Here is a 23,833-nt window from a genome sequence, read left to right as displayed (position 1 = left end):
AAATATAATGGCTTTTATTTTCATAAGAGGAGAAAATATCTCACCATAACCAATTCCCTCAACCTCACAGTAACCATTCGTAACCAAGCGTTCTTTATAATTCTCAATACCTCCATTTGAACCAATCTTTTTCTTGAAATCCACTTACAACCGACGGGTTTTCATCCTTCAAGAAATGGTACAAGATCCCATGCATCATTCCTTTTCAAAGCCACCATTTCATCATCAATAATAACCTTCCAAGATTCTTCATCATTCATACCTAATCCCTCTTCTAGAGATGTAGGTTCATCCACATTAGTATTCAAAGAAATAAGAAACTGCAAACACTAGGTCAACACCTTTCAGATGGTTGTCTGTGGCTTGTAGACCTTAAAACAAGCTTGGTTGGTTGTCTATGTCTATGTTTTCCATCTTAAAAATAAAAACGTCTTTTTAGCTACTAATCAATACATTTTTAGAAAACTTAATTGATGTGTCTCCAAACCATTTTATGCACCGATTCCTATTTTGAAAAGAGAAACTTGATTATTTTAAACACAAAGCATGAAAGAAAATAACATACATGTAAAAATTTTCATGATTCGAAATGTAAAATACAATAGAATAGTTTTGATTAATAAAAGAAAGAGAGGGCCTATACCCATTTACATAACCAGGAGGAGCTCACAAGAAGTGAAACCCCCAGACACCAAAAAAGGGAACACCCCTTTTTTGAGAAGCAATCCAGAAGAAAAAAGAACCCAAAAGGCGGGAACAAGGGTCCCAAACTCTTAGCAGACTTACACTCTCACATTCTATAAAAAGAGGGGTTTTGGAGAGCACCCCAAACCATAATCCTAAATGAAAACCCTTGCATTGGCCAAAAAATAAAGAAAATAAAAAACTAATAGATTGTAAAAAACTAACAGAGTGTTTTGGAAGGCACCCCACAACCTAAAAGGAACACCTAGCCATTCCTGTAGAGCAAAAAACAATCTTGAATGGACTAGCCCAAACATGTTCAAAGGCACCTTGATGGAACAGCTGATATCATAAATAAAAAGGGAGAAAATATCAGAGAGAAGGATAACTCGGGAAGAGACCATAGCCAGAAACCGAAAGAATTGGAAAAAAAGAGATCCTAGAACCTACCGTTTGCACAAGATCCTAAAGGAAAGCGACAAAGCCATAAACCATGGGGAAGTAGGGAGTGAAAGTAGAAGTCCCCCATGAATAAAACAACCTCTAGAAGCAACAAGGATCCAACATTATAGAAGAATAACGAAGAATAGAGCCTTCTTTGATTAGGCACCCGCAAGGTATCCGGGGCCCACAACATCCATTCTAGTTCCACCCACCGCAGCATGAGGAAACTCTTTGCCAAAGGAAAATGTGCCTTTACGAACAACAAAGACAACGTGCTACCAACTCACAACATAAAAATAATCCTTGAAGAACACAACACCTTCAAGGCCAACCACCAAAAAGTTACTAGAAGGTGAGAGTCAAATAAAACTTCCAAACCCCGAACCAAGTAGGAAAGGAGGATTGAGAGACAACAACACAAAAATAAGAAAGAAGAAGCCCTTCCTAATGAATCCCTAGCATCAAAAGACACCACCATCTAAAGAAAACAACCGCCCTTCGTAGGACCAAAAGCACATAATACAGGAGTCCACGACACAGAGAAGTAGCAACCTGCTAAGTTGATATTGTAGGGTAATGTACATCCCCCATGATTTTCAACACCTACTACGTTGGTCTTCGATTCTCTTTTTCCATCCTTCTTCATTATTTCCACGAAGCTTGAGAGAAGTAGCAAATCTTCCACTTGGGTCTAATTTTTAGATGGTGTACTACATTTTTCCTCTGTTCACTTATCTTTTGTATAAGCTGATGCGCTTCACTTTGTAGATGATGATAGATATTAAGGGCTATAAGAATACTTATTTGGTGAATTCTCCCAGCAATCATACTAATACAGCGTAGGAAGAAATTACGCCACAGTCTTAGTTGTCATAGTAGTTCAGGTTCGGGCTTTGCTCCCCAATATCAAAACTATAGCTTCTCTTTAATATTATCCATTTCCTATAATATCAATTTATACACATGCCTAATGTATTGTTAAAAAAAAAAAAGAATTAAAAAAATCATGTTTCAACAATCACCTTTGTATGATGTTTTAATCATTTTTTTAAAAAAATCTAATAATATTCTTAAATATATTAGAAATTTCAACCACTTTATTAAGGGTATTCCCTAAAAGAATTCAAATTGGTTGAATATTATTGACAATAATGTCACACAAAATATAATAATAATAATTAGACTAATAATTTAATATCAATTGTAGAAGATTTTGATTCATTATATTTTTAATCATTTAAGGATTTTTTTATGACTTATTCTATTAATGATATCATTGTCTTCATTTTCAATGCTACTTATTGAATGCACTTTGTCTTATTTAAATACAGATAAATAATTATTTATTTATTGATAATAGAGAGTAGACTGAATTACAAAACAATTAAATTTGTGTCAACAATTCATGCCAGCCTTCTAAGTATGTATCCACATCAGAGAGTATGTAAAGATTAGGGTATTGACATATGGGTTTATACAAAATACCGGTCAACATATACAAAAAGATTATACAGTCCTAAACCGTGATATATGCGAAACATATACAGGCCTATGCAGCTAAAGAGGCATATACAAAAGACTATCCAACTATATACATCCATAATGAGATAAATTTGTGCTAGATCCAAGCAGTCCATTCGAAGGGGCCTTCTATCCAAACCAACCTCCGACCATCCAACATTCCGACAGAGTGTACCATTTGCCGGCAAACCAGCTGTCCATTTCCTATGATTTTCTCCATAAGAGCATCCATGATTCCAGAGAAATTATAAAGGGGGTTCTTTCTGCATTCATTCTCCCCCAGGTATAGCCATGAGAGAGCTCACAGATAAATATTATTGTATGCCCATCAGTAAGGAACCTACAAAATTTCTCCTTATTCAGCCTGATAACCATAGTAACCTGTGAGAAGATAAAATGAAACCCGAGTCTACGAAAAGACTCAATAAGGGCCCTTTCTTCCCCTTGAAATATTTCTATATTCCTAATTCTCCATAGATGCCAAAGAATTTCACAAGATAACACATTCCAAAAAAGATTAGTGTCTTTCTTAATGCCTTTAATAAATCCAGTAACAACATCAAGTATGTTAATATACATCGGTTTAATCAAACAAAAAATAAGCCAAAATTCCTTACTAGTAATACAGTCAAAGAAGATATGTCTACTGGAATCCTTAACTTTACAAATATTATAAAGATCTTCTTTACTATAATCAAATCTAATAGGCAGTTTATCAAGCATTAACAACCATCTAAAAGTTTTCTTTTTAGGAGCCAGAGGAGAGCTCCAAAGAGCCTTAAATATTTTGCCCCATTGAGCAGGTGATAATTCCGAGTACCAAATAATATTAACATGATTAAGAATATCAGCATTATATGATATAGTTTTATAGATAGAAATTAATTTCACATTACAGAGTGGGCTGCCATCAGCCCATGAGAAGGATACAAACCTGTCTTCATTCACATTGCATCTTTTAGGAAGCTGCAAGAGATCACATGCATTGTACATAATGTCTTATGGTCTTTTATTAGACAAAGGAAGCTGATATTTGCTGGAAAGACCATCCCATGAGATGAGAGCACCATTAACAATAATATCTTTAAGACAACAAATACCTTTGTTGGCCCATTTCTTGGCCGAACATCCTTGAGTGAGATCGAGGGGTTTACCATTGTGGGCTAAGTTCCACCAGATTGATCATTCCCCACAGACTTGGTTATCGGGACTGATCCAATTTTTGCGAATACTAAACCTAACGCTCTCCCATGCCTTCCAAATAGATTTAAAGACAGCAGAGCCTGTGGTAGAGACTGAGAAGGTTCCAGCTAAAAGGTCACTAATAGGAAGGGATTTCCAGGATTTAGCCTTCTTGGGAACACCCAGTCTGACGTTGTTTCGAATGAGTACTTTCCAAGGTTCATTGCCTTCCAATGAATGGAAGATCCATTTAGCAACAAGTGCAGTCCCTTGCACTTTAAGATCCTAAACATCTAGTCCTCCAATAGTCTTGTCCATACAACAGCAATTCCATTTGACTGAGTGAGGTTTTCTTTGACCTCTACCATCGGACCACAAAAAATATCTGATTATCTTCTACAACTCATTGATTTGATAATTAGTAAACATCCATACAGAGGCATAGTAGATACTATAGGCTAACATAATCTTTTGCCAAACTTGTACTCTCCCGGCCAGCGAGAGGTAGTGTTTCTTCAATTTGGTAAGTTTGCTGTCAATCTTGACCTTAATCCATACCCACATATCTTTGAGGCAAGGAGAGATTGTGAAAGGAATCCCGAGGTATCTGAAAATTGTGTTAGGTCCTCCCCATTGAAACCCATAGGTGGAGAGACAATTTGGTGGCCCCTCAGACTAACTGAGTATAGTAGATTTGGTTTGGGAAATCTTTTCCCCTGAAGCATCACAGAACAAGGTGAGGTTGGGAGATAAAGCACTCAAGTTTTCCTTGGACAGTTCAAAGAAAAGTGTAGTGTCATCTGCAAACTGAATGTTAAGCAATTTAGAATTATTCAAAAGGGAGATCCCTCTAACCCTCGGGGAGAGAGAGTTATCCCTGAGAAGGTAAAACAGAGCGTCAGAGGATATTACAAAGAGAGTAGGGGATAGTGGGCACCATTGCCGAATAGATCTACTAAGCTTGAAGGGCTACAAGATCAACCCATTAACTTCTACCTGGGAATGAGCATCCCTAAGGAGTACCTGAACATATTGAGAGAAAACCTCAGGGAAACCAAAAGATTTAAGCATCATGGAAATAAAGATCCATTCAATCCTATCGTAAGCCTTTCCAAAGTCCAATAGAAACATGACCACCTTTTGATCCGAAAGTCTAGCCAACTCCATAGCCTCACAACTGGTAATGAGGTTCTCCAAGGTGTATCTCCCTTTAATAAATGCAGTCTGAGTGATACAAATAAACTTAGGAAGGATATTTTCAAGTCTAATAGCAATCATCTTCGCAAGGATCTTAAAGGATACATTAAGTAGTGTAATAGGACGCGACTTTTTGATAAGAGCCTTCTCCCCTTCTTTAGACAAGTTTGATATGGCCTCTATTAATGTCAGCACCCAGAGACCCTGTCTTAGTAGATTCCTTATATACCTCTAGTAAGTTATCCACAATCCAGCTAATATTAGCCTTATAGAACTCATTGGTAAGCCCATCCGGACCGAGGGCTTTACCATTATGCAAATATTTGATGGCTCCTTTTATTTCCTCACCGGAGAGAGGCCTACTAAGAGTCTTACCCTCTTGAAGAGAGAGAAGCTTGGGGAAAAGAGTCCGACATTTGTCTTTAGCAAGCATGGATGCAGGAGAATCCTCTTAGGAGAACAACATCTTGTAAAAGAAAGAGTTCATCCATGATCTCTTATTATTCAGAGACTTCCCTGCTGTCCACCCACAACATTTCTATCTTCTCCTTGAACTGTTTTTGGTTAACAAGGTTGAAGAAGAATTTACATCCTTTATCTCCTTGAGACAACCACAACATCCTACCTCTAGTCCTGGCTACCATGGCTCTAACATGCTGAAATTTCTCGAGTTTATCTCTAGCCACTCCCACCAAGTGGGTAAGATGTGAACTGTTGGGGTCTCTTTGAATGTCTTACTCTGCCTTATGCATATCAAAGGAGAGGATAAGCTCCATCTGTCTAGCATCCTTGGCCTACTTCTTACCAATGGTACAAAGAACCTTCTGCTAGTCAGACATTGAGGTATTCCACCTATTAATATTAGAGATATCTTGAGAATCCCATTTATTGAACAATCTTACAATATGAATAGCACCCAAAACATCATGGTCCTACAATAATTTACTGTTAAGGATGAATTTGCCACCACTTTTGTTATCCGTCTTGTTAGAACTTCTGAAAACAATATTGGCAAAAATGGGGTGAGGGTCAGATACAGAAGAAGGCCTCACAATCATCGGGCACCCTTGTTGATCCGGGACAAAGGATAAGGCATCCTTGTTGGTTTAGAATCTGTCCAATCTAGAGAAAATCCCATTTCTAGCTTTTTGCTAATTGCACCAGGTAAACCATATTCCCTTATAGGGTTGTTTTAAACCTTCCAAGGGGTCAAAGAGTCTCTTAATGCTTTTCAGTCTTAACCAATCTAACTTCTCTTCCCCTTTCCACTCAACATTGGCTCCCCCTAACTTATCTTCCTTGTGTTCAACCATGTTAAAGTTTCCCCCAAGGACCTAGGGGATATCTGGAAGTGATGCAAGCCATTTCCAGAGGTCAGATCTATCCCTATAATCATTGAGAGTGTACATAGTGCAAAGCCCAAAGGAAGAGTCACCATGCTCAAAGGTGATCCATACAACCCTATTGCAGGAAGAAATTATGCTAGAGTCTTAGTTCTCATAGTAGTTGGTTTGAGCTTTGCTCCCCATTATCAAAACTACAGCTTCTCTTTAATATTATCCATTTCCTATTATATCAAATTATATACATGCCTAATGCATTGTCCCAAAGAAAGCAAGAATTAATTACTAAACCACTCCCATTTGACTCCCATTTGGCAAGAATTAAGATCCTAAAGGCCTAGTCCTCCAATAGTCTTTTCCATACAAAACCACTCCCATTTGACTGAGTGTTCTTTTCTTTGACCTCTACCATCGGACCACAAAAAATCTCTGATTATCTTCTGCAACTCGTTGATTTGATAATTACTAAACATCCATACAGAGGCATAGTAGATACTATAGGATGACATAATCTTTTGACAAACTTGTACTGTCCCAGCCAGTGAGAGGTACTGTTTGTTCCATTTGGTAAGTTTGGTGTCAATCTTGCCCTTAATCCACACCCACATATCTTTGAGGCAAGGAGAGATTGCGAAAGAAATCCCCAAGTATCTGAAAATTGTGTGAGGTCATCCCCTTTGAAACCCATAGGTGGAGAGCCAATTTGGTGGTCACTTAGACTAATTGAGTATAGTAGATTTGGTTTGGGAAATCTTTGCCCGTGAAGCATCACAAAACAAGGTGAGCTTGGGAGATAAAGCACTCAAGTTTTCCTAGGAAAGTTCAAAGAAAAGTGCAGAGTCATCTGCAAACTGAATGTTAATCAATTTAGACTTATTCGAAAGGGAGATCCCTCTAACCCTTGGGGAGAGAGAGTTATCCCTAAGAAGGTAAAATAGAGCATCAGAGGCCATTACAAAGAGAGCAAGGGATAGAGGGTACCCTTGTCAAATAGATGTACTAAGCTTGAAGGGCTATGAGATCAACCCTTTAACTTCTACTTGGGAATGAGCATCCCTAAGGAGTACCTGAACATATTGAGAGAAAACCTCACGGAAACCAAAATCTTTAAGCATCATGGAAATAAAGCTCCATTCAATCCTATCGTAAGCCTTTCCAAAGTCCAAAAGAAAAATGGCCACCTTTTGATCCGAAAGTCTAGCCCACTCCATAGCCTCCCAACTAGTAATGAGGTTCTCCAAGGTGTATCTCCCTTTAATAAATGCAGTCTGAGTGATACAAACAAACTCAGGAAGGATATTTTCAAGTCTAATAGCAATCATCTTCATAAGGATCTTATAGGATACATTAAGTAGTGTAATAGGATGCAAATTTTTGATAAGAGCCTTGTCCCCTTCTTTAGATAAGTTTGATAAGGCCTCTATTAATGTCAGCACCCAGAGACCCTGTCTTAGTAGCTTCCTTATATACCTCTAGTAAGTCATCCACAATCCAGCTAATATTAGCCTTATAGAACTCATTGGTAAGCCCATCCGGACCGAGGGCTTTATCATTATCCAAATATTTGATGGCTCCTTTGATCTCCTCAACCGAGAAAGGCCTACTAAAAATCTTACCTTCTTGAAGAGAGAGAAGCTTAGGTAAAAGAGTCCAACATTGGTCTCTAGCAAGCATGGATGCGGGAGAATCCTCTGAGGAGAACAATATCTTGTATAGAAAAGAATTCATCCATGATCTCTTCTTCTTGAGAGACTTCCCTGCTGACCACCCACAACTTTTCTATATTCTCCTTGAACTGTTTCTGGTTAAGAAGGTTGAAGAAGAATTTAGATCCTTTATCTCCTTGAGACAACCACGACATCCTACCTCTAGTCCTGGCTCCCATGGCTCGAACATGCTGAAGTTTCCCGAGTTTATCTCTAGCCACAACCACCAAGTGGGTAAGATGTGAACTGTTGGGGTCTCTTTGAATGTCTTACTCTGCCTTATGCATATTAGAGGAGAGGATTAGCTCCAGCTGTCTAGCATCCTTGGCCTTTTCTTACCAATGGTACAAAGAACCTTCTGCTAGTTAGACACCGAGGTATTCCAACTAGTAATATTAGAGATATCTTGAGAATCGCATTTATTGAACAATCTCGCAATATGAATGGTAGCCGAAACATCATGGTATTGTAATAATTTACTGTTAAGGATGAATTTGCCACCACTTTTGTTATCCGTCTTGTTAGAACTTTTGAAGACAAGATTGGCAAAAATGGGGTGATGGCCAGATAGGGAAGAAGGCCTCACAATCATCGGGCACCCTTGTTGATCCAGGACAAAGGATAAGGCATCCTTGTCGGTGTAGAATCTGTCCAATCTAGAGAAAATCCCGTTTCCAGCTTTTTGATAATTGCACCACGTAAACCATATGCCCTTATACGCTTGTTTTAAACCTTCCAAGGGGTCAAAGAGTCTCTTAATGCTTTTCAATCATACCCAATCTAACTTCTCTTCCTCTTTTCACTCAACATTGGCCCCCCCTAACTTATCTTCCTTGTGTTCAACCATGTTAAAGTCTTCCCCAAGGATCCAAGGGATATCTGGAAGGGATGCAAGCCATTGCCAGAGGTCAGATCTATCCCTATAAACATTGGGAGTGTACATAGTGCAGAGCCCAAAGGAAGAATCACCATGCTCAAAGATGACCCATACAACCCTATTGCAGGAAGAAATTATGCTAGAGTCTTAGTTCTCATAGTAGTTCTGGTTTGAGCTTTGCTCCCCAATATCAAAACTATAGCTTCTCTTTAATATTATCCATTTCCTATTAAATCAAATTATATACACGCCTAATGCATTGTCCCAAAGAAAGCAATAATTAAAAAATTCATGTTTCAACAATCACCTTTGTATGATCTTTTAATCAGTTGTTTTTTAAATCTAATAATATTCTAAAAGATATTAGAAATTTCAACCACTTTATTGCGGGTATTCACTAAAAGAATTCAAATTGGTTGAATATTATAGACAATAATGTCACACAAAATATAATAATGTTAATTAGACTAATAATTTAATTTTATTTGTAGAAGATTTTGATTCATTATATTTTTAATCATTTAAGGAATTTTTTATGACTTATTCTATTAATGATATAATTGTCTTCATTTTCAATGCTACTTATTGAATGCACTTTGTCTTATTTAAATACATATAATTAAAATATTTATAAATTTAAATTATTATTTGAATTTTCTTTACGAAATAAAATGAATCTATAAAGTAAATAATACATGGGATAATTAATTTGAAGCACAATGAAAATTTGGTAGGATGGATTCGTTCTTTGATTTGCAATTTTTTTTACAAGAACACTAATATGATCAAATCGAGGTTATGCACGATCTACTACTGTATTTATATCTAGAATATGTTGGAATGAAGGAACATTGAGGGGGGAGCGGGTGGGTGGATCAGTGTTCTGCAAACTTTGATATTATTAATCTGTTCCTTTAACCATTTAATGCATTTAATCAAAATAAACATGCAAGAACATAAAATGAACAAACACAACACCATAGTACAAGGATTTTATATGTGGAAGCCGTGTTAGGGGAAAATCCACGGTAGGGATGAACCCACAAAATGAGTATACTCAAATAAAGGTTTCACAATGGCAATGCACATGCATTTAGGCATACTGCTTAGAGCTCACTTCTCAAAAGGAGGGTCATTGCCTAAAAAATCATTAACAAAAGATAACTGAAATGTCCGAACTGAAGAACAACATCTACAAATTCCCAAGTAGAGTTTCGTTTAATTACGAAACACTGATTTCTTACACTTTATCTCTTACTTCTCTGTCAGGTTGTTCATCTATGAATTTGAAGCATAGATATCTATCCCGCGCATGTGAAACTGCGCACAATCGATCACCAACACCTTTTTTTATGCTTAAAATGATTAAAAACATTGATTATATATATCCGCAACATGAAATCATATCCATCGCTAGTTGGCTCAAGAACACTTAGAATATTATTGAAATGTGTATGAACTGTGGAGTACATTCGAGCACAAATAGTAATGCGGACCAAAACAATTGCTCACACGTTATCAAAACTGTCGGCTAAACCTCTCGGATCACAAAACCAATCACCGAAACCGCTCGATCAAATCTGCACAACGATCAACTACACAAGTCGGCTTGTCCTAGACTGACGGACCGGAACCCGGTACTCAGAGGCTTGCATAATGCACACCAATCACCACCAGAGACCAAAACTCTGGAATAATATGTTCCAGACATCCATCTACCTTCCTTCAGATCCACAACATAAAATGGTAACCTGAAATGAAATCCCGACATAAATATTGAACACTGTCAGATGCTTTGTCCTAGGCTTGCCGAACTTAAGCAAATTACCAATAAAACTTCCGATATGATCAAATGAAGTTATGCGAATGGGATCACGGACTTGGGTTGCCATCAGTGACAACACCTGATAACCTGTGCAGTGTCCCTTGCAAATAGAATATGTATTTGGTATTTACCAATAAATAGTAATTCTTGGTCAGTGCTAATAAGAAAAATAAAGGTCTTGCATTTGAATATGTATGGTTTTAAACAAAAAAGAACAAAGTACTTCTTGCATCATCAATTTTAGATTATATTTAACGAGATGACTTTTGTAAAGGAGAAAGAAAAAAAAACTGGAAGACATAAGCCTATAATTAAATTAAATTTGGCACAAATTTTACAGCACATTTGAGATTTAATTTGTAACGTATTTTGAAAGGAAGTAAATACCTTATAAAATCTGGAGGAGTAAGTCCATAAGATGCTCCTAAAAGAAGATCGTGCAAAAACTATTTGATATCTTCCGGTTTATGTTCAATAGTTTTAAAAGGGAGCATCGTTACATGTTTCATTAGAAAGATAAGCCTAAAACCAATGCAATTAATTTTATTATCGCATTATGACAACAACTTGCCAATTATTTGGCATGTAAATGGTAATGAAAAATCTATCCCACAATGCGAGTGTGTCTTGAAATGTTTGCAAGATCGCATTTTCTTGTTGAGAGGCAAAGTTGAAATGAACTCATCTTTAAGTCCTTTTTTCATTTGAAGCAAACATAAAGTGAGTGTGTTGGAGCACACTTAGGTTATAACTCACTCATGTTATAATTCACTCAAATGATTATGCACTTGCGTTATGTTTATTAGGGTACGAAGAAATGGCATGGTAACCTTTTAGTTACCCATCTTTTTGAAATTACCCATTACATGTAAGGGATGTAAATCACTATTTGTATTATTCGTGTTAACTTTTCCCTAGTGAAAATGTTTAATTGATCTTGTATTGTGTCATTCACTTGGTATAAGATATGAAGCTGCATGGTATCGTATTCTCATGTTGTAAGCACAAGTTGAATCATTAATATACATTGAATTATATATATTTAAAGAGGTTCATATTTTTTTAGATAGTTAAAATTCCCTTGCACATTTCAACCTAACATTTCTCACAATTTCATCAATTCACATCATAATCCTTTACCAGATATTCACTAACTAACGAAAAACAATATTTAATTCTTTAGACCATCTTTCCTCACATATTAATTAGGAAAATCATACTTGTTTAATTAATTGAGATAGCTCCCCATCATAATTAGTTAATTAAATCATGTTTAAATGTTTACATTAACATTCCTTCATCACTAAGTAATTAGATGATTTATTCTATCTATTTAATTAGGGTAAGGCGCGTTCATCTCCTCATTTTAAGAATAAAATAATGCATTTCTACCTCAACACTGAAATGCAAAACACAATCTTTCACACATCCACACTCAATTCAAGTTCAATATTGATTATCCTCCTGTGAGGGACCCAGACGTGTGTAAATGTCCTCTCTCCATGCGAGACAAGTTTATCTCAACCCTTCATTTCACGATTTGATCGCCTTCATCCAATTACATTCTCTTCGGGCCTCAACTTTATTGCATCTCATTTCGCAATTACAATAAAGCTATTATCACTTACATTCACTTGATCTAATCATATACTCCATATTTGAATACTACTTATCCTTTCCCACATACAAGAAAATCCTAGACTCCAATCTAAGACATGATCTCTACCATCCATATCTTGACAAACTATCCAAATCTAGAGGTGCTTCAAAGATCGTTATTTTACTTGTCTATGGTCAAACAAGGTGGCATACATATCAACATTTTCATTATAACTAGGGATTGAGTATCTTCGGATTCTCAAATGAATGTAAAAGATAAATTAATTAATTAAATTCATTAGTGTGTAAAATAATACATCTAACTTCTCGAACTCTCATCATATTAATTGATATCTACTCATCTATTGTACCATTTTAAAAACGGAAAACTTAGTAATAACCATTGATATATTAAAGATTAGACATGGTCTCTATATTTTATTTTAAATTTTCTTTAATACATATTATAATTATTTAAATTTAAATTACTTATTATAAATAATTGAAATGCAAATGGAAAGAAATTGCCATGTTCATAGATAATATTCATTTGCTTGCCTACGCACATCTGAAGATATTCATTGTCCAGCTACAACATCGTATGAATTCTAATGAGAGTGGAGCGAGGAAGCTTCCAGAACAATAGTAAAACATTCAAAACGTGTGATGAGGATCCGCTCAATGTGATAAAGTGAGTCGGTAGGTACCTAGTAAAGTCCAAATGCTTTGGTAATTTTAACTGGTTTGTTGTTGTGGCGAATCTTTTGTTTTCTGTGCCTGCTTCGAAAGTCAGTCAATGAGAAAGGGCACGTTACTTTGACTAAACAATCAAAATCAGTTCACAAGAAAGATTAGTAATAGAGCTCTTGCAATTCACTCTATAAATACCATACATACATCTTCTCATACAAAACACCACACCGAACGAACGAAGGCAAGCATTTCGAAGAAGAGTTTTTGTAGAAATCTTGAGATAAAGAGAAGAGAAGAGAAGATGGTGGCAGGAAGTTTCAGCATTGAAATAGAGTCTCCAGTGGAGGCAAAAAGGCTGTGGAAAGCAACTGTGGACACCCACAACTTATTGCCAAAGCAAGCACCAGGCCTCATATCGGGCATCACACTTGTTCAAGGTGATGGAGGAGTTGGTACCATTCGACACGTTAATTTCACTCCTGGTAAGTAACATTTAGGTTTGGTTTCACTATTCTAAACTTGCATCATGTTTAAGTTGTACGTCCCATTTTAACAGCTGAAGATATTGTTTTTCGATGAAGTTTTGAATCATAAGAACCAGAGACATTGTTACTAATAATACGATATGAAATTGTAATTGCTATTGCAGCCAACAAAGATTTTAGCTATATGAAAGAGAAAGTGGACTTAGTTGACGAGGCCAACCTGGTTTATGGTTACAGCCTTGTGGAAGGAGGAATGTTGGGGGAAAAGGTAGCGTCAGTAAGCCACAAGATTAAATACACCCCTAAACCAGGGGGTAATGGTGGATGCATTACCACATTTACCTGCAACTACGATAGCCTACCTGGTGTTCCCCAGGATGAAGCCAAAATTGAGGAGATCAAGGCCAACAACACTGGTTTGTTCAAGCAGGTGGAGGAATATCTTATCGCCAATCCCACTTTATACTGCTAAATGGAGTATCAAGATCTCAATGGCAGCAGTGTCAGTGTCACTTAATAATATCTCACACTGATGATGATAACAGGGAGGGTTGCACTATTTGTCAATGGCAGTTGTGCCACTTAGATATACTTCAATAGGAAGATGTATGTCCTAGGCCTGTTAGCTGGGTCTAACTGTAAAGCTTTCTCACTTTCTCAATGTTGGCTTACATTTTGGGTTTCCAATTTCAGCCTCCTCGCAATTGATTAGAAAAAAAACTTTGTGTTTTTGCTGTAATAATGAGCTAAAGGTCGATGCTTTCTTTTAAGTGTTCAATTATGGTTTTACAATTTTGAAATAACTGTCAATCGAGCACTGTCATGGAGGTTAACTACCTTTCGATATAGAATGGAATGGTGATTTCTTCTCTGCTATTTTCATGGAAGCTTCTTTCCGGTAGAGATGCATTGGCCTTCTTTATTAAAATGCAGATTGTCTTGTGGGATTGTATTTTATTTGCTTCTCGACGAAAAATTGAACATAGAATTTTTGTTATCATTGTATAAAAGTGTTAATTGTTCATTGATGTTTTGTATCTATATTTGAAAATTGCCTCAACATACATACCTACATAAACATGAGAAATCTTAACACTAGTGTGATGTTTGATTTGCAAAACTAATTCCACAAAGATAAAATGTTCAGTTCTCTTCATTGATAGATGAAGAAAAAACCATGCAAAGTTGTTAAATATTTCATTCATCTGTAAGGAATTTACGCAAAGGCTTTCTCTGTAAAAGTTTTGGAACCTTTGTTTTCCATTGTATAGATCTTTCTAATACACTCTTTGACAATAGCTCCTGCAACTAAAAGAAAATATAGCCAAAATTAAAACATTTATTTTCTATACCACATAATCATGAATAGTTTCTCGTACATAGAATTTTTGTTACCATTATATAAATAATTAACTGTTCGCACTATAATAATATTCTACCCAACCTTTGAGCATGCGTTATTATTAATACACACGTCAGAATTGATTTGTGAATTCATTACAATACTTTGGAATCATTGATATTTTTTAATCTACATTTGAAAATTGTATGCACATACCTACATCAACATGAGAAATATTACGAGTGTGAAATTTGATTCGCAAAGATAATCTCGCCAAGGTAATTTTTTATCATAAAATATTCATAACATTTATATTGAAATGAAAAAAAAAAAGAAACAAAAGGTTAAAAGGAGATGGAGAACAACGACGGCGCTAGGGTTTCAAACATAGGCGGTGTTGTAGAAGCTGTTGAGGAAGGAGAGGGAGACGGTGAGAACGATGGAGATGGCCCTAGTTGTTGGGTCGTTTCCTGGTGCCTCTCCCTTCTGTTTTCTTTATGCATCCCTTCGATGCCATGTGGGGGATTTTTTTGTGCCCCATTTTTGTCTGGACGGGTGTTTTACATGTGGTAGTTGTGGGAGCTTTCCCTATTCCGTGTAGATTTGTTGGTGCCATTTCTCAGACTGCTTGCCCTAAGGCTTTTTTTTTGTGCTTGGTTTTGGTGTTGCGTGGTACGTGGGGATTTTGTCCTCTTTTTTAGGTGCTCCCCGTACCTCTTTTTGGACAATGCGTTGGTGGTTGGTGAAAGGTGGGAGCGACGAGAGCGATGTTGGAATGCTTGTGGCTGAGGATGTCGAAGTTGCGAGAGACTTCGCCCTTTTCTGTGTGGTCTCTTTTTCTGCTCCTATGGCCGTTCTGGGTGCTTGATGATTTGTACTGATTATAGTGAGGCTATTGAGGGTTTCTTCCTTCGGTTTTGGTATTTGTTTTGTGAATTTGACCCCAAGTTCTAGAATCTTTGTTTCTAATTATTTTTTTATGAAGATATTTCTTGTTTTCTTTGGCGTGTTTGTGGCCTGGTTGCCTTCTGGGCCCGTTTTCACTATTGGATATTGGGTAAGGGGTTTTGATCTTCTTCTGCTCACTCGTGGATATCCTATCGAGGTGATGTTCCTTTTGAGTTTATCTTTTTAGGCTTCCCAAAGCTCAAGGAAGTGGGTCTCCATGGTTTTCTTGTCTATCATGTTTTAGAGTCGCTTCCTGGTGAATGTTTTGTCTCTCCCTTTCTCTCGATCTTTGTTTCTCCTATTGAGGTGGAGAACCCTTGGTTGGACTGGGTTATGTATCTCTATTGGCTTCCTTGGTTCTCTTCTACTCTTTTTTTTTTGGGGTGAAGCTATCTCCTATAGAAGTGGAGATGTAGGATGCAGGTGATTTTGAGAGGTACTACATGGTTGGATTCCCTGCTTAGTTTTAGTTGCTCCTATGTAGGTGGAGATCTTGGACTTTGGAGGGATCTTCTATTTGTTTGATGGTTCAGGGTGCCATTGCAAAACCCTTTGTGATGGTTTGGGGATCCTATCAGAACCATTTGTTCTTTCTTTTCTGTATGTGTTTGGCTATCTGGAAGAGCAAGTGTTTCCCTTACTTCAAAGGTTATGGGAGCCTTTTCAAAACCTAGTCACCTAGTTGTTTTTTATATGTTATCTTCTCATTTCACTGGGTCTTGAGATTATGGGAGCCTTGCCAAAACCCAAGTTTCAGGTCTTCGTTCCTCTAGGAGTCTCCTATTTATCGACTTCTAGACCTTGAGGTTGTTCAAGCCAAATCTTTGATGCCCAATTGAGGTTATTTAGCTGATGGTTGGTCGTTGTTAATCTTTATTATATTTTTTGAAGTGTTACATCTTGGGGTTTCGGATACCTGCTGATTCAAGAAGATGTCTCTAATCATTGGTACTATTCTAGGCACACTACTGTTTTCTTTTCTTCTTCATGTATTTGTGTTATTCACTAATCTTTTTCTTGGAGCTTACTCTACATCCATTAGGCCGAGTCAATTGATTTTGTGAGCCTTCTATTGACTTGCGTTTATTCCACAACTCTATTATTTTCTTTTTCTTTTCGTCTCTTGAAGTTTTCTTGTTTTCTTCAAGAGTCATATTAATCTTTTTTACCTCAAATTCCAAGGCGATTTTCTTGGTCTATTACGATGATAAGCCATTTAGTGGAATGTTGCCCTAAAGCTCAACATTTAGCATTTGGATCTCCATGCCTTGTGCTTGATATTGATTGCATAACTTATTGGAAGTATCTTTGGTCCACTTTGGTTAGACTACAAGGGCTACATTCCCACCCTCTCGATCAAACCTAGGGATGAAGATGGATAGTGCAAGTTTATGAAGGAAGGGGTCTAAATTGGAATAAAGCTTATGTGATCTTTTAAGTTTTGACAAATTATTGCGAAGGATGCAAAAGAATTTGAATATTTTATCCCAAAAATTGAATGTCTACTGCCTCAATCTAGCTCTCTGTATTATATGAAAATATAAAATATGTATAAAAGATGTTTATATTCTTATAGAATTGAGACTCTATTATTTCTATGAATATAAGCTCGGTTGTCCTTCAACAAATCAAAAAATATTTTAAATCCCTTTGGGATCGAGGGGCTCCTACCATGTATGCATAGAAAGTGGCATATCCATATGTGCCAGCAGACTGCCCACAAAAGCAGTTACAATCTTCGAAGTAATGGAAAATTCCAAACTGGGCATGGTTCAGATTTGCTCCTAAAAAATATTAAACGAAAAAATACCAACATTAAATAGTTTAATAAACTACATGAATTTATGTGTGATGCGAGTAGATTTGGTTATACACCATATATTGTGTATGATTTTTTTCTGAAGAAAAAGTGTATGGATGGATTAGGCTATTGCAATTCTGGCTCTTAGGTCCTACCTCAAGATCTCACCAGAGGGAGATTTGGGGATGGAATCCACAAAATAAACGTTTATAACCTCTCATCGTAGATCACTTATATCGTAACAAAATATTTTATTTCTTGTTCGCTGATAGCTTCTTCCTGGGATCTTACTGCATATGCCACCGAAACCTCTCCTACAGCTTCGTTCTTCTGAGTCCATCAAACAAACCGGATTACTTTAGTATAATGAAACGAATTTTATTTGTTCTACATCAAATAATTACATAATTCATGGCATGACCAAAGATCACTTACTGCACCACCACGACACCCCATTTTAAAGACTCCAATGAAAGTGGTCATGCCCTCATACACTGAAAAATGACAACGATGATGGTTATACGGATAAGGTGAGTTTGAATTTTCCTTTCCCATGGTTTAAAATCGTACAAGAAAATGTAATCTATTGATGAGAAACAATTATGGCACGATACAGATTCTGTGGGGGCTCCCCACATAGAATAGTTTGTTGGCTAATTATTTAATCCCATCTCATTTGAGATGCCATTGAATGATGAGTAGTTCGATAGGGAGAAGCTAACAAGCTCACACAATTAAGGATATATGAAGCAACACTACATGTAAATCATGGCATTAGTCTCCGGAATTTAAACGCCACCTACTATTCGCTCACTGATGGCCCAATAGGGAGAAGTTGTGAGGCTGACAAATATTGTATAGTTTAAGATCGTGCCATGTAAAAATTTGTGATAAGAATTCAAAAGGTCCTAGATAAAATGTTGTAGTCAATCAACCAAGGGATCAAAATCTCGAGGATTTAAAAACAAAATTAAACTTAAAAAAAAATTCATGATGGTCAACAACAGGTATACTGTAGTTTTGGTGACCTGTGATGGATTATTTGTTTGCAAAGAAAGAATAGAAACATGAAATTAACCTTTAGAGGAGGGTAATGTATAATTGTTTTTACAGATCTTTAGACAATTGCATAAACTTAATAGAAGTGAGCATAAATAGCATGCGATGCCACAACAAAGTGATTTACGTGGGGAAAGGTCTTTAGAGAGAAAAACCCCACACCCCGAAAGCCACCCAATATATTATTAAAGTATCGACAATAGATTACAATATAATTACAGAGCAAGCTTCTCACAGGAGTATCACCAATTGAGATCCTGAGGTAACTCAACACCTATCACGCCCTAATTATACATCACACTAAATAGTTGTAATACAATTCCGTTATAATATAGGTTTCCTTCTAGAGGGAAGAAAAGAACACCGAGTATGGACTGCTAGATCTATGGCCTATTGCTAAACACTCAAGATTCGAAATTATTTTAATCAAGTTTCCACAATCCATTAGTTAATTATCATCCCGTTTTCTAAAGTTTGATTGTGTCTTTGTTTTTTGCATCAATATTTCGGATCACACTCTGTGATCCATCACCAGATGTATGAGAGTGTCAAGAGATGTATGGGATTGTCACGATCAATTTTTTTACATATCTTGGCAGTCTCATACATCCTGATGATGGATCATAGAGTGTCATCTGAAACCAAGATTTACAATAACGACTGATACATAAAATGCGGCTTTATCAATTATCAAGAGTTCTAGAATTGCTTCCATAGCACACAAAATGCACCGGTAGGAAAAATCGAGCATTCCTTATCCAACACTCTAAATGTACTTGAACGCTTCTCTTTTATTCACCCATCTAAATGCATCGTTAGAATGTTCAACACTCTAAATGCACCAGTACGATATTCAACACTCTAAGCACACCAATACAATTTTCCTAACAAATCTTCCACTTGTTGAATGCCTTTCAAGAGGGACGAGAGGGGTTCCAACATCATTATTTAATCACTAGGGGCTGAGAGCCCCATAGACTCCGAACACCATCTGAACTTCTCTATGCTCATAGCCTTAGTTAAAGAATCTCCAACATTGATCAAAGTCTCCACTTTAACCAACTTCACCCTACGATTCTCGACTATATCCATGATAAAGTCATGCTAAACATCAATGTGCTTGGTCCCGACATGAAATGTCACGTTCTTATCTAGACATATCGCACTTTGATAATCGCAATAAATTATCCATACACCTTGTTTTATTTCAATGTCTGAATACAATCCATTAAGACAAACGACTTCTTTACAAGAGCGAGTAGCTACCATATACTCTGCTTCAGTAGTAGAAAAGGCAACCACATCCCATCTCTTACTTGTCAGACTAATTGCACCACCAGATAAAGTAAACACAAAAGCACCATTGGATATTCTGCTTTCAACATCACTTGCCTAGTCTGAATCCACATAACCATGAACATCAATGGAAATCTTGTCTCATACCAAATTACCATGATAAAACAAAGAATATTTTGGGGTGCCCTCCAAATATCTGAAGACCTTTTCAATTGCATCCCAATGAATTCTGCCAGCATTAGACATATATCTCCAAAGAACTCCCACTGCTTAGGAAATGTCCGATCTAGTACAGACCATATCATACATCAATCTTCAAACTGCGCTCTGGTAAGGCACTCTGCTCATGTCTTCCATCTTTGATGGGGATGCAGGGCAATATGAAAATGGAGAATTTTATTCCAACTGTAAAAGGAACACATAATGGTATAGAGTGGTGCATGTTGAACCTCTGTAAGATTGAATTGGCATACTTAATCTAGCCTAGCCATAACTTTTTGTTCACTCTATCTCTTGTAATCTCCATCCCAAGAATGTGTTTTTTCGTACCAAGATCTTTCATTTCAATTTTAGCAACAAGCTGAGACTTTAGTTCTGAAATCATACCTTTCCCTTTACCAATGAATGACATATCGTCAACATATAATGCAATGCACAGGAAATGATCACCATCAAAGTTATAATAAACATAGTGATATGACTTATAACCCTCAAAACCCAAACTCAAAACACATGTATAAAATTTTGGGTACCACATTCTAAGACGAGGTTCGAGGCCAAACAAATAATTCTTCAATTTTCCAACCAAATTACTTTTACCTTTTATCACGCAATGCTCTTGCTGCATGTCATATGAATTTCCTCCTGAAAATCATCATGAAGGGATGTAGTTTTCACATCCATTTGCTCAACCTTTAAATTATAAGCATCAGCGGTAGAAAGAAAAAATATAATGGCTTTTATTTTCATAAGAGGAGAAAATATCTCACCATAACCAATTCCCTCAACCTCACAGTAACCATTCGTAACCAAGCGTTCTTTATAATTCTCAATACCTCCATTTGAACCAATCTTTTTCTTGAAATCCACTTACAACCGACGGGTTTTCATCCTTCAAGAAATGGTACAAGATCCCATGCATCATTCCTTTTCAAAGCCACCATTTCATCATCAATAATAACCTTCCAAGATTCTTCATCATTCATACCTAATCCCTCTTCTAGAGATGTAGGTTCATCCACATTAGTATTCAAAGAAATAAGAAACTGCAAACACTAGGTCAACACCTTTCAGATGGTTGTCTGTGGCTTGTAGACCTTAAAACAAGCTTGGTTGGTTGTCTATGTCTATGTTTTCCATCTTAAAAATAAAAACGTCTTTTTAGCTACTAATCAATACATTTTTAGAAAACTTAATTGATGTGTCTCCAAACCATTTTATGCGCCGATTCCTATTTTGAAAAGAGAAACTTGATTATTTTAAACATAAAGCATGAAAGAAAATAACATACATGTAAAAATTTTCATGATTTGAAATGTAAAATACAATAGAATAGTTTTGATTAATAAAAGAAAGAGAGGGCCTATACCCATTTACATAACCAGGAGGAGCTCACAAGAAGTGAAACCCCCAGACACCAAAAAAGGGAACACCCCTTTTTTGAGAAGCAATCCAGAAGAAAAAAGAACCCAAAAGGCGGGAACAAGGGTCCCAAACTCTTAGCAGACTTACACTCTCACATTCTATAAAAAGAGGGGTTTTGGAGAGCACCCCAAACCATAATCCTAAAGGAAAACCCTTGCATTGGCCAAAAAATAAAGAAAATAAAAAACTAATAGAGTGTAAAAAACTAACAGAGTGTTTTGGAAGGCACCCCACAACCTAAAAGGAACACCTAGCCATTCTTGTAGAGCAAAAAACAATCTTGAATGGACTAGCCCAAACATGTTCAAAGGCACCTTGATGGAACACCTGATATCATAAATAAAAAGGGAGAAAATATGAGAGAGAAGGATAACTCGGGAAGAGACCATAGCCAGAAACTGAAAGAATTGGAAAAAAAGAGATCCTAGAACCTACCGTTTGCACAAGATCCTAAAGGAAAGCGACAAAGCCATAAACCATGGGGAAGTAGGGATTGAAAGTAGAAGTCCCCCATGAATAAAACAACCTCTAGAAGCAACAAGGATCCAACATTATAGAAGAATAACGAAGAATAGAGCCTTCTTTGATTAGGCACCCGCAAGGTATCCGGGGCCCACAACATCCATTCTAGTTCCACCCACCGCAGCATGAGGAAACTCTTTGCCAAGGGAAAATGTGCCTTTACGAACAACAAAGACAACGTGCTACCAACTCACAACATAAAAATAATCCTTGAAGAACACAACACCTTCAAGGCCAACCACCAAAAAGTTACTAGAAGGTGAGAGTCAAATAAAACTTCCAAACCCCGAACCAAGTAGGAAAGGAGGATTGAGAGACAACAACACAAAAATAAGAAAGAAGAAGCCCTTCCTAATGAATCCCTAGCATCAAAAGACACCACCATCTAAAGAAAACAACCGCCCTTCGTAGGACCAAAAGCACATAATAGAGGAGTCCACGACACAGAGAAGTAGCAACCTGCTAAGTTGATATTGTAGGGTAATGTACATCCCCCATGATTTTCAACACCTACTACGTTGGTCTTCGATTCTCTTTTTCCATCCTTCTTCATTATTTCCACGAAGCTTGAGAGAAGTAGCAAATCTTCCACTTGGGTCTAATTTTTAGATGGTGTACTACATTTTTCCTTTGTTCACTTATCTTTTGTATAAGCTGATGCGCTTCACTTTGTAGATGATGATAGATATTAAGGGCTATAAGAATACTTATTTGGTGAATTCTCCCAGCAATCATACTAATACAACGTAGGAAGAAATTACGCCACAGTCTTAGTTGTCATAGTAGTTCAGGTTCGGGCTTTGCTCCCCAATATAAAAACTGTAGCTTCTCTTTAATATTATCCATTTCCTATAATATCAATTTATACACATGCCTAATGTATTGTTAAAAAAAAAAAAGAATTAAAAAAATCATGTTTCAACAATCACCTTTGTATGATCTTTTAATCATTTTTTTTAAAAAATCTAATAATATTCTTAAATATATTAGAAATTTCAAGCACTTTATTAAGGGTATTCCCTAAAAGAATTCAAATTGGTTGAATATTATTGACAATAATGTCACACAAAATATAATAATAATAATTAGACTAATAATTTAATATCAATTGTAGAAGATTTTGATTCATTATATTTTTAATCATTTAAGGATTTTTTTATGACTTATTCTATTAATGATATCATTGTCTTCATTTTCAATGCTACTTATTGAATGCACTTTGTCTTATTTAAATACAGATAAATAATTATTTATTTATTGATAATAGAGAGTAGACTGAATTACAAAACAATTAAATTTGTGTCAACAATTCATGCCAGCCTTCTAAGTATGTATCCACATCAGAGAGTATGTAAAGATTAGGGTATTGACATATGGGTTTATACAAAATACCGGTCAACATATACAAAAAGATTATACAGTCCTAAACCGTGATATATGCGAAACATATACAGGCCTATGCAGCTAAAGAGGCATATACAAAAGACTATCCAACTATATACATCCATAATGAGATAAATTTGTGCTAGATCCAAGCAGTCCATTCGAAGGGGCCTTCTATCCAAACCAACCTCCGACCATCCAACATTCCGACAGAGTGTACCATTTGCCGGCAAACCAGCTGTCCATTTCCTATGATTTTCTCCATAAGAGCATCCATGATTC

General features: G+C 36.5%; 1 protein-coding gene across 1 annotated transcript; it reads left to right on the top strand.

Moving 5' to 3' along the window:
- Positions 1-13,306: 13,306 nt before the first annotated feature.
- On the top strand, positions 13,307-14,218 carry LOC131858225 (pathogenesis-related protein 1-like). Its single transcript, XM_059211398.1, has 2 exons — positions 13,307-13,553; positions 13,721-14,218. Exons 1-2 carry the CDS (start codon positions 13,373-13,375, stop codon positions 14,026-14,028), a joined length of 489 nt encoding a protein of 162 aa, XP_059067381.1. The 5' UTR covers positions 13,307-13,372; the 3' UTR covers positions 14,029-14,218.
- The last annotated feature ends 9,615 nt before the right edge of the window (positions 14,219-23,833 follow it).

The sequence above is a fragment of the Cryptomeria japonica genome, chromosome 9 (genome assembly GCF_030272615.1).
Source record: "Cryptomeria japonica chromosome 9, Sugi_1.0, whole genome shotgun sequence".
In the NCBI taxonomy this organism is placed as follows: Eukaryota; Viridiplantae; Streptophyta; class Pinopsida; order Cupressales; family Cupressaceae; genus Cryptomeria; species Cryptomeria japonica.
This window is presented reverse-complemented; position numbering and strand designations above follow the sequence as displayed.

Bases quoted from the DNA above. Each gene is read 5' to 3' on its own strand.
- LOC131858225 (XM_059211398.1), top strand. From the start codon at position 13,373: ATGGTGGCAGGAAGTTTCAGCATTGAAATAGAGTCTCCAGTGGAGGCA. The intron at 13,554-13,720 runs GTAAGTAACATT...TTGCTATTGCAG, and splicing joins ACACGTTAATTTCACTCCTG to CCAACAAAGATTTTAGCTAT.